The sequence below is a fragment of the Cucumis melo genome, chromosome 10 (assembly GCF_025177605.1).
Source record: "Cucumis melo cultivar AY chromosome 10, USDA_Cmelo_AY_1.0, whole genome shotgun sequence".
NCBI classification, from domain to species: domain Eukaryota; kingdom Viridiplantae; phylum Streptophyta; class Magnoliopsida; order Cucurbitales; family Cucurbitaceae; genus Cucumis; species Cucumis melo.
The window spans coordinates 10,826,127-10,843,535 of NC_066866.1; the positions used below are offsets into that span (position 1 = coordinate 10,826,127).

General features: G+C 31.2%; 1 protein-coding gene across 1 annotated transcript in view; it reads right to left on the reverse strand.

Moving 5' to 3' along the window:
- The window catches only part of LOC103496678 (pleiotropic drug resistance protein 3-like), a 63,130-nt gene that overhangs the window by 6,374 nt on the left and 39,347 nt on the right, over nt 1–17,409 (reverse strand). Inside the window, exons 6-19 of the mRNA XM_008458641.3 lie at nt 12,474–12,550; nt 12,316–12,369; nt 12,031–12,121; nt 10,991–11,580; nt 10,175–10,488; nt 4,776–4,936; nt 3,304–3,407; nt 2,531–2,684; nt 2,312–2,422; nt 2,089–2,162; nt 1,463–1,795; nt 1,067–1,357; nt 359–442; nt 138–271 (exon numbers count right to left, since the gene is read on the reverse strand). Coding sequence (XP_008456863.2) covers nt 138–271; nt 359–442; nt 1,067–1,357; nt 1,463–1,795; nt 2,089–2,162; nt 2,312–2,422; nt 2,531–2,684; nt 3,304–3,407; nt 4,776–4,936; nt 10,175–10,488; nt 10,991–11,580; nt 12,031–12,121; nt 12,316–12,369; nt 12,474–12,550 — 2,572 coding nt within the window. The remainder of the gene's footprint in view (nt 1–137; nt 272–358; nt 443–1,066; nt 1,358–1,462; nt 1,796–2,088; nt 2,163–2,311; nt 2,423–2,530; nt 2,685–3,303; nt 3,408–4,775; nt 4,937–10,174; nt 10,489–10,990; nt 11,581–12,030; nt 12,122–12,315; nt 12,370–12,473; nt 12,551–17,409) is intronic.

A 17,409-nucleotide genomic window follows, 5' to 3' on the forward strand; every position in this document is an offset into this window, starting at 1 on the left:
TTTTAGTACATAAAGGAATAGCATCTTACTTGCAATGTCATCTTATCTCAAGAAGAGGACTAAAAGAAGAGGCAAATGATAATGGAGATCCTAACTCATGTAGTTAAGTGAAACAAAAATTCTAGAGCTTAACTCACTCATATTGAGAAGAGTTTCTATACACTTGAGCAAAATCTATGCCAAGTTCTGCTTCTGCTGATGAAGAGGTAACCTCTAGCATCCATGTTGCAGGATTGTAGTTCTCTCTAATCTTTGAAACCCTAGGGACATGCTGTGTAATGGAAAATGAAATGCTCAGAAACAATGGAAATAGAATACATAGTCACAAGCAACAATACTAGTTGTAGAGCAGACTGACCTCAAAATATTCTATAACCTTGGATGAATGTTGTCCTAATGGACCACAGTAAACCATTTGACCGCCAGTTTTGAGAAGAATCAACTGCACAAATAGTGAAAGCAGAATAAGCATATGTGGAGTGGGGAATTTTTTTAGACGTTATTTTCTTTTGTTTGTTTTTACGGATGCTTGTGATTGTGGCCATCCTCACAGTTTAAAGTTCTGCTGGTTAAGATTGTTGAAGAAACATCAAATGTCAATGGTTTCTAACGGATTGGCTAAAAAATTGTTTTTCATCAATTGTCATGTAAAAAAATGTTTAAATGGAAGACACATAGGGCCTCAATGAGGAGCTATAATGTAATTAGGTTTACTAGGAATCCAATGGGTGTTAGGGATACGTGAGGAATGGAGGGCGGAATGGAGATGGGATCGTAAAGTGTGAAACGGTGGAAAAGAGGATTGGGTTTAGGTCTCTATGTTTAAGATAAAATTAGCCACTCGATAATCATTGTTAGAGACAGTTTCCAAAAAAAATTTAAATAATTTTAAAAAGAACCCTCAAACAACATTGTAAAAGTACTGATGATTGAGATAATCTCAAATGAATTATTTTCTTGCTCATCTTGTCTAAATAATTCAACAATTGTAGTTTAAGGTTGTCTTGAACATATGAAAAACGCCTAAATATTATAAAAGAGCATTATAACAGTTGAAAAGTTTTACCTCATCAAATGATTCGAAGATGTCAATACTTGGCTGGTGGATGGTACAAACTATGGTTCTTCCAGTATCAACCACATTCTTAACAGCTCGCATGACAATTGCTGCTGCACGTGCATCCAAACCAGTGGTAGGCTCATCCATGAAGATGATAGAGGGATTAGAAACAAGCTCCACAGCTATGGTTAATCTTTTACGCTGCTCAGTTGATAGACCGCTGACGCCAGGTATCCCAACTAAGGTATCCTTTATGCTATCAAGTTCAATGGTCTCAAGGACTTCATTCACAAATTGCTATTAAACGAGAGACTATTGTTAGTATCATGAACTAATTATCCTTTGTGTTTATAACTAATAATCATTTGGTTCCAGTTTAGGAGGGAAGAAAACACCACATACTGCTCTTGTTTTCAAGTCGATGTCAGATGACAAACGAAGCCAAGCAGAGAAAATTAGAGATTCTTCCACTGTGATATGTGGAGAATGTATATCAGTTTGTTCACAATAACCAGATATCCTTGCAAATGTTTCTTGAACTTTAGGAAAACCACCAATTCTAATTTCTCCTTCGACGTATCCACTCGTTTTTCTTCCTGCAAGAACATCAAGTAGAGTTGTCTTTCCAGCTCCGCTGACACCCATCAATGCTGTGAGGATGCCAGGCCTTAAAGCCCCTGTAATATCAGAAAGGAGTTGGAGTTTCTTCTGGCTGACACCCCTTTCTCTCATTTCCTTGAATTCCAAAGAAAAAGTTAGCAATGACTTTCAGTGCTTAAATAACGAAAATGAAATTTATTTGAGACTGTTCTCAAAATACTTTCGCACCTTCCCATAACATAAATTGAGCGAAAACACTACATAACTATATTGTTTTTTTGTCTAAAAACCAAATCAATCAATCACAATTCTTTAAAAAAAATATTACAAAAGCACAAATAAAACAAAGTTTCTGAAAACAATTAACGAGCACACTCATTAAATTTAAAAGTAAATGAGACTAAAGAGTGTCAAGGCAAGAGTATTACCAATGGCATGTCCACATAATACTGCAAGTCTTGAAACACAACTGTTAGAGGTTTAAATGGCAATGCTAATCTGGCTGTTTTTTGAAGCAATCCATCCATGAAAACATGAAAACAATATCAAAAAAGAAAAAACCTCAATAAATTCATATAATTAAGGATAAGACTTGTAGAACTTGTTCGATCATCAATATATACATAAAATTGAAAAGGCAGATTATATGACCTTCGACGGATTCTACGGCGGTCGGAGCTTGTTCCACTGAAATAGATTCTTGACTGCTCTTGGATTTGGAAAGCTTTTCATAAGAGATAATAGCACGAGAAGATCCAGGGGCTAAATGTAGAATAAAAGAGGAATTTGAGGAATTAGTTGATATTTATATGAAGAAACACGTAAAAGTTGGAATGAATTTAAAGTGATAAGAAGGGAAAATGAAATTACGATCGAGGAAAGTAAGAGCCAAAGCAAATCCAAGGTTGAACAGAAGTGCAAATCCAAACAAGGCTGCGAGTGAAATCCAGAAGAAGTATGGACGATAATCGAGGCCTCGACTTTGAAGAACTTCATGCCCTACTGTACTGTTCGTAGCTTCAACCTACAGAAATGCCATCAAAAGAACATAGTATTCTTCATAAACCAACACACATTATTCTTCTTTACCCTTTTTTTTTATTTATGTTTATTTTCCCTAAATTCTATTTTTATTTTAAATATACGTTATTAAGTATCAACTGCTGTAGTGTTCTCCTTGCATGTCTTTGTCTAACATAACATGTTTTGTTCAACAGTCCGAAGTAGGAGTCTGTCTCGGTCGGATAGACTAACTCTTTGGATCAAATCAACCCCTTCCCTACAACTACAAGCAAAAGAGTGTCCGTGTTCCATCGGTTTGGATAAAATTAAACCTTATTTAAATTTTTTTCAAATCAACATTAACTAAATCCTTCGCATCGTCTTCGGTTCTATCGAGTTTTGATTGGTCGGCTTGATTTTTCAGTCTATCATATTCACTTTTAATCTAAGTATTTGATACGTGTAGACTACGAACACCATAAACTAAACTAAAGTGTCTATACTTCTTAAATTCATTTAATTAATAAATTAGGATGGATTAAATTTAGTTGGTATAAAAGTTCATTGCGAATAAAAGAATGGATTACTTACTGTTTTTGGAGATATATATGAATGAATTATGTAAAAGAAAGTATACTTACCTTTTGCCACCTTGGAGCAAGGAATTCATTTACTGAAAGCCCAATTTCACCATAACTAATGGGAGAAACCCAAAATGCCCATGCCAACCAAACTGGCATTGAGGCTACAAAATCCAAACATAAAGGGTAAAACTGTCATTTTCTCCTCATTCTAAATACATAAATAATTAATCATTAATTAGTTTTCCCTTTTTAAGTCATAGTTTAAACAATTCTGTCCATATATATATTCCCAGTTTAATATTTTTATGAGAAATCTGGTGTATTAAAAAAATGAAAACTATTTATAAATAAAAAAAAAAAGATAAATGTGATTAAAAAAAAAGATAGATTTTGGTAAATAATTTCAATTTTTTGTTTTATTTAAAATTGTCCTATGTTTATAATTTAATTAAAGAAAATTTATTTTAAATAGTAAAACTGTTAAAAAATATTTACTTAAAAAATAAGAACATTTTCACAAATAACAAAACATTGAAACCATTTACATAATATATTAAAATTCAACCAACTTTCTATAATGTATTTAGTTTTTTGCTATATTTTTTTAAATAGTTTCAATATTTTGTTATCATAATGATTTTTATAAAGAAACATATAAATTATTATAAAAAAAATAAGAGAAAATAAGCTTAATTTGAAAAAAAAAATAAAACGAAATGATTACTAATTTTTTGGAATTAGTTCATCTTAAATAAAAAAGTTGATTTCTCACCAAAGTTCCCAAAGTAAAAATAATTTTGTGAAAACAATTTTTTTTTTTTTTTAGCTTTTAATAGTTTGAATTTTTAAAATATCGGTGGAAAGTAGGGAAGTAAACACAAGGTTAAAGATTGAAGAGATAATTATAGGCTTAATTTTTTATAAACAAAATAGTTACCAAATATAACTCAAATAGTTACTTAATACGACCCAATTGATTACCAAATTAGGTGAGACTACATTTTAAATTGCATATAAAAAGAAGTAGTTGTAAATATAGCAATCAAACATATTGTATAGTAGCAAATATAAAACACAATGTAAAAGAATTTGTGAATATAACAAAATTAAGATCAAACTCTCTAAGTCTATAAAATAATAGCCTATACTTTTTATAAGAGTCTATGACACATAAATCTTATCATATTCATGAAACTATTAAATAAAATTTAGTTTTATTTAAGGTGCATTTTTAAATATGGTAAAATAAACAAAAATATTTACCATATTAACAAAATTTTATATCCCTTTGATAGAAGTCTATTATTGACACTAATATATTTCTATCAATTTTTTTTTTAAAAAAAAAACCTTCTATGAAAGTCTTTCAATAATTAATAGACCTTAATAAAAATAATTTTATTATTGATAGAATATGAAAATTTACTATTTTTTAACTATTTTGTGGTCTACATTATTCTCCTTTTATTTGAAAAGCATGAGTGTGTTCTTTTTTTTTTTTTTTTTTATAGTAGAGTTAATAAACTTACGATGTGTGATAAGGAAGCCACCAAATATCAAGACAAGTAATATTGCGAAACTTCCTACTGCCATGGAAGCAACATGTGTTTGGAACACCCCAGCTATTAGTCGAAACATCGATAAAGATGTTAAATGCACGGCAAATAAAGTAATGAGTTGTCGGAAAAACCTACAAACATTAAAAAAATTCAATTGATATATAAGTACATTAGTCATGTGGATCCAGTCTTCCCATAGTATTAACTAAAACTTTATTTCATAACAATTTTATTTTAGTTAATCGTTTGTTTTTAAAATTTATAGTTATTTTTTTTCCAATTTTTCGATTATATTAATTTCTAAAAATGAAAAATATTTCTTTGATGCTAAATTTTCTTAAATATAACAAACTATTAAAATATTTATGGTCTGTCTCACAGAGTTCATGTAAAGCCATTTTTTAAATATTCTAAATTTGCTTTTCTATATTTCTCTCCTCTACGAATAGTCTTTTTTTCTCTACTGTTCTTTTCTTTTCCACTCAAATCGTCTTTCTTCTTTTCGCTCTTCTTTTTTTACATCCAAAATCTGATTTCTTTCTATCATCTTTCTTCTTTTTCTTTTTATTTTTCGCTGCGTGCATCGTCTTTCTTTTTTTCCTTTGCTTTTTTAACGTCGTTTAGAATTGAGTAACCAAATCTGATTTCTTTCTAATATATTTCTTCTTTTTCTTTTTTTACTGCATGCATCATCTTTCTTCTTTTTCTCTTCTTTTTTACGTGGAAGATCATGTATAAAAATAATCTTGAAAAAAATCGTTCCAAAAGAATTAAAAAAAATCGTTTAGCCAAATCTAAACGATTTTGTACCAAAGAATCTTGAAAAAAAAAAATAAACGATCGTGTACCAAATTTTGGAAAAAAAAGTTTAGATTTGGAGCAAACAATCGTGTAACCAAATCTAAACGATCAAATCCAAACGATCGTTTAACCAAATTTTGGAAAAAAAAGTTTAGATTTGGAGTAAACAATCGTGTAACCAAATCTAAACGATCGTGTAACCTAATTAAACGATAGAATTAAAAAAATAAATCGTTTAGATTTGGCTATCAAAATCTAAATGATCGTATACCAAATATATTACGTTTGTATTTTCCATTGGGCCTATAGGTTTTTTCCGTTTTTAGAATTATTCTATACAGTGTAAATATTTTAACGCTTTGTTATATTTTTTAAAAGATCTCTCTTTGAAAACAATACAATTTTTTTAAATTTTTAAAACTTGATTTGATTTTTGAAAATACCTACAAAATTAAGGCATGTAACCAATTATTTGAAATTTATTGGTGAAAGTTGTATTTATTAGTTTAATTTTCAAGACTCAGAAAAAATTCGGTTATTAACTACAACTTAAAAGTTTGGATTCTTTCTTGGTTTGTAACCATGGGCGTGTGTTTCAAAAGTTGAGATTAGGTGGGTTAGGCATCCCAAGTTTGACCCTTGTTTAGGAAACCATTTTTTTCCATGAGTTTGAATAATAAACATTATTCAAGTTTATGAGTTGACCTTTTTTATTTTTTCTAATTTAATCTAGAAAATTCGTTGACCATCTCCAGACACCACTTTCGGTGAAATGTCTATAGATAACAAAAAATTAAAAAAAAAAAAAAAGAAACTAATTTAAAAATTAACCCATGAGTAAATATACAAAAATATTTCACAAACTCAAAACTTAAAAATTTGCACTTTATTCCCATGCTTGAAAAGCACACACTATAAATACAGTTTTCTTAAACCAAAATGACCTAAACCTGTATTTCAAATAACGGTTTCCTTAAACAAAGTCTACCTAAATCTTCCAGCCTATCCTCAAACTTAATTAAGATCCCAAACCTGCACACCAGACATTTTTTATTAATCTTTTTTCTATCGTCTCGTGAAAGTAATTTTTATGGTGCGCACTAGTAAAGAAGGATAGTTTTCAAACTCAAAAAGCAATTATTTAATTTTAAGCAAAATAATAAAAGAGAGGAAATATTTAAAAGAAAATTTTTCACAAATATAACAAACTACTAAAATATTTACGTCCCGTCCAACAAAACACATAAAGTTAGCCATTTTCTAAATATTTCAGGCTTACCCTTTCATCTTTCTTCTCTCAATTTTTTTATCATAGTCTTTCTTCCTTTCCTCTTCTTTTTTCTCCGCTATAATTTCTTTCAAAATTTCTTTTTATCATTTTTATTCTTTTTTTTTCTTTTTTTTTTTCTTTCTATCGTCTTGTTTCTTTTTTTACGTCATTTAGATTTAGATTAGGGTAACCAAATCTAAAAGATTGTATATAAAAAATGTTGAAAAAAATTGTTTAGATTGAAATAGCCAAATCTAAACGATTGTATAAAAAAAAATAAACAATCGTATAAAAAAAATAAACAATCATGTATTAAAAGAATTAAAAAAAATTGTTTAGCCAAATCTAAATGATCATGTACCAAATAATTTTGAAAAAATAAACGATTGTGTAAACGAATCTAAAAGATCGTGTACCCAATTTAAAAAGAAATCTCAAATCTAAACGATCGTGTTCTAAATATATTACACGCGTTGTTGATGGCGTGGTTGACTGGACATTTTTGGTATTTTTAATGTGGGCATGTAGACTTTTTTCATTTTTGAAATTGTTTTAAACAAGATAAATATTTTGCCGTTTTGAAAACTCTTATTTAAAAATAGTAGAAATTGCAAAAACAACGTTTGAATTATGTGTTTGGTTACGGATAAACCCATGAACTGATGATTTATCAATTAAACCTAATAGTGGCTTTTTAAGGGTTATCGCAATTAACCCCTTTGTTAAATTAATTTATTTATTTGAATGATATCTATCTCCATACTCAATTTTAGAATCTCAATTTTTGGGAGAGTGTCGGCCGGAGAAGTAGATAATTAAATCCCGAAAAAGCATTCTATTTTACTTTGTTTCTCTCTCTAATTTATACCCTTAGATATGGCCAATAGTTGTTACAACCACTTCTTTCACACACTTCTTCCTAATTTTTTTCAAGTTACAAAGCTATCGCAGATAACTACAATCAAGTGAACATCATTGATATCTATCCGTAGCTATCACTAATAGTCATTTTTAGTTGTTATCACTAATAGCTCATAACTTTCTAGTTATTATCATTACGAATGCTTTTTTCCCGTTATCTCAAATTAGAAGCTATCATTAATAGTAATTATCATGGATAACTTTCCGTTTGAGAATATGTTATCAATTACTATCACTGATAGCAACTATCTATGATGAACATTGAAGGGTAGAATTTGTATTTTAAAAAATTTGATCAATTGACTAGTCAACATTTGCTATTTATGCAAATATTTATTGTTGTGCTATTTTTTAGTTTATTTTCTAAATTGTGCTATTTGTTTTGATTTTTCATTTTTCTTAAAAAAATATACCGTTAAACTTTAAAACCATTATTGTTAAAGGATAAGAATATTAATAAAACTTTTGAAGTCTAAATGGTTTTCTAAAAACTAAGAAACCATTTGGGGCACAAAGTAAGTTATATTATAGTGTGCGATCATTATAGTTTATTTGTTATACTTAATTGTGTGTTATTATAGTCTGTGCTTGAGGTGCATATTATTATAGTTTGTGTTTGATATATTGATTATTTTAGCATGTGTTATATTAGTTTATGTCTGGATTGCAGATTATTACTGTCTAGATTATAACGGTATGTAAAATAAATTTAGGTTGTTCTCTACCAACATATATATAACTTTTTTATACTATTATTATTTATCATACAATAATCATTTAAATTTTTTAGATCGTTTTTATTTATCATTATTATTATAAAAATAATCAATTTTTACCTTACACTTCTTTAGAGAATTTGTTAATTTGGTTAATAATTTGATATTTTGATTTTATTAAGTATTCAAATTTTTTTTTTAGATTTTGTTACTCTAACTAACTTAAAATTATTATAATTCAAATTGAAATAAACTAATATTTTAATCTTAAATTCAATTATTTAAAAATTATAATTCTTTTATTAAATTATATTTTGGAAATAAAAAAATCATAAAGTTTGAATTTTTATTTTTATTTGGCCATTAAATTTTTCCAACCATGTAATCTTGTAAGTTTAGAAGATAATGGTAAGTTTTCGAGTCAATTGACCAATTAAGAAAATGTTATTAAAATAAATCAGGAACTTCTAAACATATAATCTAAACAAATATTCTTAATTACACAATTATAATCTAATGAGGTATTATTTTACATAAAAATGTGGTCTAATTTACCTTTTCAGTATCTCCTTGGATATATATTAGTGCAAAAAGAAATATGTATGTAAAATTTATTTGATACATATTTAACACTTTATATGCTGACATTTCTTTTAAAATGAAGAAAAAATTAATTTTAAACAAAGAAGGGAAGAGATATAAATTTAAAAAGATAATATAATAGTAATAATATTAAGGGAAAAAAACTTTGAAAGAAGAAAAATAGATGAAAGTGAAAATGTATTTTAGAAAATATTATTATAATTAAATTAAGGATGAATTTGGAATGATTTAGAAAAGAAATGTTTTTCAAAAATTCATTTTTGTTCAGACACTTTTGATAAAATCTTCTCAAGATAAAAACATAAATGTGTTTCACAAACCCTTTCTAAATTTTTTTTTATATACAAGTTTATTTTGTTTGTTATATATAATAAATTGTTTTTATTAAAAAATTTAAAGGTTGACCTCTAGCAAGCGACCAGAGGTTGGTTGGCGGAAGTGGATTGAAGTTCGTCGGTGGAGTCACCAAAAGTGGTGTCGACGACGATTGCCAAAAGTGGTGTTCAAAAGTGTTTCGATGAATTTCCCAACCCAGGGAACAAACGTCTCTTTTAGTGTTGAAGAATAATAAGGGCATGTGTTATTTGAAATCCTAATCCTAATCGCCAACTAAAACTAAACCTAACTCGAAGCAAGAAGTGAGCTATTATAGGTCACTCCACCCAACTCTTAGCCTCAAGCATACCAGAAAATGTGTGAAAATATTTTTTAGGGAAAAAAAGTTTTAAGAATATCATTGAAACGTTTATCATCAAGTTTTCTTTTTCTTTGTTTTAGCAATGAAGTGTCAAAATGAGCCTGATTCAACAATCATAAAGTGAAATTAAGGTTGGATAATTCACTAACTCTCTCTATAACAAAAGAAAAAAAAAAGAAAAGGAAAAGAAATAATAATAATAATAATAATAATAATAATAATAATAATAATAATAATAATAATAATAATAATAATAATAATAATAATAATAATAATAATAATAATAATAATAATAATAATAATAATAATAATAATTAAAAAAAAAATAGATGAATAGAGAGAGTTGGAATGTGAAACTGACCTGGTAGCCTCAGGGGTGTAACCAATGACATAATAAGTAAGAGAAGTCCATACTAATGATCCAAGTAGTGAAAGAGGGATCTTCAAAATGGCAGCCGGAACTACATAGGCCCATGCTGGGTAGAAATAGAATTCTCTCTGTTTATAGAAAACTTCTAGTCTTTGAATGACAATTGCCAACTCTGGAAACCCATCAACCAGTAGTAAAAGAAGTGCAAAAAATAGGGCTCCCATGTAGTAGTTACTATGCTCAAGATCAACTCCCATTCGAGTTCGTAAATACACAGTCATCGTTATTGAACCGATAACAATAAGCTACTTCCATCAAAAGCAAAAACAAAAATCAAAATATCATTATCTCAAGAGGATCCGTTCTTGTAAAATCACATATCAACAATAAATCTTAAAGCTTAACCTAATAATTAGTTGTGGAAAATAACATAAATAACATTCTTCGGACAAGAAAACCTCTTGGTTTGTTTTAAACACACACTAGTAGGTTAACCACTCTTAAGAGAATGAGGACCGTTTAATTCACAAATCTCCGTTCACTTGCTTTCTACAAAATTTCATAAGAGGTCATCCTGATTGAACCACAAAAAAAAAAAAAAGGTGTTATTTATTATTGGTATCGATAGAAACTATAAATTGTTTTAAGCTTTTCTTAACCATACTTTCAAACTTGTAGAGCTCTCTCATCTAGATAAATTCATTCACGTATTCCTCCTATACTCAATCATTATATTGGTGAATTTAAGTAATTATATCAATATTTCAATTAAGTTAACCTAAAATCTTGAAGTGTGAAGCTACTAACCTGAATTGTCTTGAATACATAGATAAATGAATTTCTTTTCATGAGGAGAAGTTCTCTTGATGCACAAGCTTTGAACACTTCCCATTTAGAAACATTATGATCGACATGGATGCTTCCTAATTTGTCTCCATTGTCATTGTCAAAAGAAGAAGTTTTTGAGAGCTCTTCTTCGAGCTTTCTTCCGTAACTCGACGATTTGAAATTCTTACAAAATGTATCGGCCGAGATATGTGTATGGGGAATGTGATTAGGGTACCAAAACTGTGGTTGGTCTTTTTTGGAAATGACTTCTTGAAGAAAATCTGCAACACCTTTTCTTTTAGGGCACTTGAATCCACAATCTTCAAAGAATTCAAGAACTTGGTTACAAGGTCCATGATAGATAATTTTATTTGGTGCCATCAAGATCAAATCATCGAATAATTCAAAGGTTTCTGGAGCTGGTTGAAGAAGAGAAATAAGAATTGTAGCATCCGAAAGATGAACAAAGTGTTGAAGACAAGAAACTATTTGAAAGGCAGTGGAACTATCCAATCCATTTGTTATTTCATCCATGAACAATGCTCGGTTTGGACCAACAATCATTTCTCCTATATGTTAGAAAATCAAGATCAGGTATAATTAGATACACTTTGTCTCTAGTGGAATTTCGACTCACTTAATAAAAATCTGACATGTGTCAAATATTTTTATAAGAATCACTTAATAATAATAATAATAGTTTTTTGGTCACTAAAAAGGAGCATAAGCCTAGACAAGGTGCACCTAAAATAAGTATTACGTCTTTTTTATTTTATTTTTTAGAAAAAGAATTAATGCGTAGGGTTGGCTACAGCTATCTTTGTACTATCCATTAATATAGACTGGATACAATTAAGGTTACACCTAATAATGATTAACCCAATAATAATAATAATAATAATAATAATAATAATAATAATAATAATAATAATAATAATAGTAATAGTAATAGTAATAATAGTTAATTGAAAGATTGGAAAGAAGAATTTGGGAAATTGTGATGAAAGCATTAATATTACCTGTGGTTAATCTCTTTTTCTGACCACCTGAAATACCTCTTCTCATTACATCTCCAACTAAAGTGTCAGCACAGATATCAAGCCCAAGGATCTGCATTATTTTCAATCAATTTATTTTTAAATGCCCTATGCATTTAATTTACATGATGGACAATAACATCATCTAAGTAATTTACAATCTAATTAAATTTTAGAGATTTCATATCAACATTTTCGTTATATTGTAAAAAAATTAAAAAAAAAAAGAAAAAATTAGTTTACAATTTATTTAAAAAGAGAACTAACCTTGAGTATGTAGTCTGTTTGAAGACTTTGTCTTAATCCTTCAACAGAAATAGCCTGATTAAACCAAAATTACAATTTAACACCTTCACTAATTAGTATATAAAAGTTAATTATTACAAGGATGAAAGAAAAAAGACAAAAGTTTTTTTTCTTCTTACCTTCATGTAAGTATCAACATCAGGATCAGGAATAATTCCTTCTTCCTTCTCCCTTTTACAAACTTCCTTCATCATTTCTTACATATTTAATTAAAAAGAAACCAAAACACAAAATTATTGTGTTACCAATAATCCTTTATATATTCAACTTTAATATATAACTCATACATTTCTTTAGAAACTATAACACTAGAAATGAAACACAAATGGAAAGAAACCACTCATTAATAATAATATAGTCATTTTTGGTTTTTAGTTTTTAAAAAATAAATCTTTAATTTTTAAAAATTAAAGTCCATTCTTCCTAAATATTTTAGAACGGTTTTCATATTTCCTAGCTAAAAGATTAATAACCAAATTTAAAAAAGAAAAACAATATTTCCAATCAATAAATAGTTAAGTTTTTAAAATTTTAGCCATTTTCTTCTATTTTTCCATTACCCCCTGCTGTAACCCATAAAGTGGGAGTTTGAAATTCAATTTATTATGTAATTATTGTTTTACCTCGTGTAAATTTTCAACCAGTTGTATTAGAACTATTGGGTAATTAAGAAGTACTCACAGGATTATCAAACCCAAGAGGTTTTGAGGGGTCAAAATTTGATGGGAATTTTTATGGGCATTGGAATATCCAATAGAATATAATTTCTTAATTATTACAAGAAACTACACAAGGAATTGCAAGAGAGCTCGAAGTTGTGAGACCTTGAATTAAGGAGCTTGCAATCATTATAATGTGTCTGTCAATGAATCTGATCAAACATGTTAGCCAAGAAGACTAAGACTAGGGCAGTGAGTTGATGGAAGCACTTAGCTTACAAACAAAAATATAAGAAACCATACGCCAATCATAAGACCTCACTCCTTAAAAAGTATTCTAGTATGCAAATGATTTGAGTATGAGTTTGTTAATCCTCATATTTACGAGGTAAACACTTTGATAAATCATTTGAAGTCCGTTAAATTGCAGTTTACTGATGAAATGTATACAATTCAGTTGTAAATGTCTTTAATAGTTGGGAGACAGCAAAGGCAAATGATGACGAATTCGACTATAGAAAATGCACTTTGATTTTTTTTTTTTTTTATATGTAAGTGGGATATTTTTACTAAAAGAATACCCGATTTTGGGTGCGTTTTGATTGCACTTTCGAGTGATTAAATTAAAAAATTGGTTGTTTTGAAAAAAAAATTAATGTGTTTGCCAACTTCTTATCTTGTCCTTTCTCAAAGCCTTTGCCTCAACTTAGACTTTCTTATTGCACTGAAAATTTACAACTTTTGGACCTTGCTCCATTGCCTAGTACTTTTACATAATACAATTCAACAATAACTCCTAGGCAGTAAACTCAAATGACAAGATTAATGCAGTGGAATCACATAACCTCTTCTCTTTATTAACTTAACTCTTTTACAGAGTTCAAACTTTACAAATTACATTCCTTTTCTTGCAAAATGTAAAATCTAAGGCTGTCTTCTGATCCACCTTTCCTTGTCCACCGCCTAATGCTGCTTTTTGCATCAAAGTTTTCAGGAGTATAAGAAACCCAATTTCATCCTTCTTCTTGAGTCGCCCAACAACCCAACTCAAGGACAATCTTTAGGGCTTCCTTTCCTGGCTCAGCTCCTTCACACTCATCATCTTCGGCCTCACAATTGTAGCACTTCAGACGACCTTTCTTCGATATGAGCTAAAGCCCTCACTGTTAAGGAGCGAAGTCCTTAACTACCGACTCGTAAATGCAAGATAGGATGACACGACTCGCATACCACAAAAGTTTCCATAATGACCCTCCTTCCCTTCACTTACTTGGTTTTTACGCCTGACGTCCATTCCTTACTTGGCTTCAACGCCTAACAACTTGGGGAGGATGAAACTTAAAACGTAAGTCAAAGACTTAGTGAGTGATGATTTGAGGAAATACCTTTTTGGGGAATACATCTCAAATATAATAGCAATATCAAGCATAATATACATAATTCAATCCGTCAATTCATGAACACAACTATTATTACAACAATACGGCCAAAACCAACACAATAAATCTCTACACAAATAAAGTCTCCACCAACCACTATTCATCACTGGGACCTGAGATTCTCCTTTCGCAAGGACTTGGGATTCACCTCAACCAGTGTCCTGTGAGTTACTTGGGATTTCCACTAGTGCCTTGCAACATTTAATCTTTTTTCAGACTCGAGATTCGCTATCACCAACATCTCATCATTTAGACTTAGGATTCTCTTCAACTAACATCACGCGATAGGCCTAGGATTCACTTTCACCAGCATCTCACACATCATTCCTCACCAAGATCTGGGATTCACATTCACTAGCATTCGACATAAAGAATACATCTAAACTCGCCCAGACCTGAGATTCTCCCTTTGCCTGGACTGGGATTTACCTTAACTAGCGTTTCACGAGTTACCTGGGATTTCTACTAGCGTCTTGCGATAGATTTTATCACCACACATCATTCAGATCACAGGATTTCAAAAAAATACAGCAATACAAATACTCAGAAGATACTTCTTTGGATGCAAAGAACATAATATAACATTTCAAAATGTTTGCAAAAACCATTCATCGAAATACTCATTTTACTTATGAAAACAATTCATGAAAATACTCATTTTGCAAATGAAAATCATTCATTAAAATACAGTTTTACGAGTGAGAATCACCAACAAACAATCATTTATTTATAAGGATCACTCATAAAAAAATCATTTATTTACAACGATCACTCATAAACAATCAATCAACCTCTAGCTTTTCTTCTATGCTCTCAACCTCCTCTTTTCGTGAAATAGTTCCCTTTGCTAGCCGTTCAACTCTCGAAATTTCTTTTGACAATTTATCAGAATGGTAGCATCTTATGCCCTCTTTCTTTCAGCCTTTGGTTCTTTTTATAGTGACCTTTCATATCCATGGGTCATTTCCATGCTTTACACGTATCCCTTCCATTCTGCCGTACTATGCAGCCAACCTAGACTCGCCAGTAAGTCCAATGTCAGTTACGAATAGACACTTTGTAACGCCCCGAATTTTTCGAGGTAATTTTCTTATCATTCTATGTAAATTTTCGGAAATTTAAAAATTTTGGGGTAAATTCTTGGTTGGTTTTGAAGAGGGAAGAAAAAGGAATTTAGGGATATGAATTTCATTAAATTTAATATTTTGTAAATTGATATAATAATAATAATAATAATAATAATTATTATTATTATTATAATTATATTATTATTAATTAAATTATATATATATATATATATATATATTTTATATATATTTTTTAATTAAACCCTAACCGCGCGCGACGGCCCCCCCATCTGATTCTTCTTCTTCTTCATCGTCTCCAACTCCTCACGAAGCCGCCGTCGCCCGTCGCTCCATCTTTCTCCTCCGTTCGCGCACTCATCTGTCTCCGTCTCCGTCTCTGTGGTGGTACCCATCGCCGTCTCCGTCGTCGGTGGTTTCACAGCTCCAACGTTCCGTCGTCACGGTCGCACCCCCATTTCCGATCTCTTCTCGGGCTCAAGCGACCAGTCACCGTCGTGCGTCCCCTCCGTTGGCCGTCCGTCGTGTTGAAGCAGAGCCGGTCGTCGAACTCCTCCAAGCCGCGAATTGTCACTACCGTCGAGCGCCCGAAGATCCGTCGCTCGTGGTTGCCCCAGCTTCAAGCTGACCTGACCCAAGAACCCTCATCCAATCTGACCCGCAATTCAAGCCGCAAATCCGAGTCGAGCCGAAGACTGAGCCGAGCTACGAGCCGAAGACTGGGCCGAGCCGCGAGCCGAGTCGCGAGCGGAGTCAAGTCGTGTTGAGTCGTGAGCCGCGAGCCGAGCCACGAGCCGAGTCAAGCCGAGTTGAGCCGTGAGCCGTGAGCCGCGAGCCGCGAGCCGAGAGTCAAGCTGAGCTGAGCCGCGAGCCGAGGGTTGAGCCGAGCCGAGCCACCTAAGCCATTTTCTCCCTCCACTTTGGGTCACGGTGAGTCTTCGGTAAGGATTATTTTGGTAATTTACCTAATGTTGCTATAACCGATTCGAGTTTGAATATTGGAGTAAGACATGGTCCTACCTTTCGTTCCTTGAAGGTATTAGGGAGTTGACGCTCAAATTCTCGGGTTTCGTGGCAGGCTTAATTGGATATAGCTCTCCTTTTCTCGGGTAAGTCATCGGATGTTGCTTAGGACCAATTAAAAATGACTTTTGCTAGTGTCATCGTTTAAACCCTTGTGATTTCGTTTAGGTGGATTCGTTAAGCGTGGACTCTATTGAGGGGCATAACCAAGTTTCAGGTAAGGGATTTCCTACTACTGGACCTCGGATCGAGGCTGGAAACGTAGTAATCCACAGGGGATTTTACGTTAATAACTGTACTGAATGAATTGACCCATGTTTGACTAATATATATATCGCTTATATGCTCTTGTTTGATTAAAGGTAGCGTGACCGCTAGTTGTAGCTTGTGTGCCATCGTGTGAAATGAGTTGTTTACGGATAGACATCGATGCCCGGATGTTCCTTGTATTGTAGTTATGTTAATGGGCTACGTTGTGAACTGGAATTGTATGTCGATGGACTTTAAAGTCTTAAGGTTAAGTATGTGGTAGTCTATTGTCTGGATATTGGTTATGGAGTTATGTCGTGGAAGAACTATGAGTCCGATTCTGATTTGACTTGTTGACTGGATCTAAAGAATATCACAATGATGCGTGAATTGGATATAGTTGTTTAAACCTATACTGTCTGACTGATGAAGTCTATGACAAAATTGTAATATGAACGTTGTTGGAGTGTGACTGTTGTAGACGGTTTAGTATGGACTGAGGGGTAACGGTTAGCTTCATCTATGGGGTAGTGTACCTTACTGATATGTGTATCCTTCGGGATCACTAGACTGATACGTGCATCCTTCGGGATCATTAGA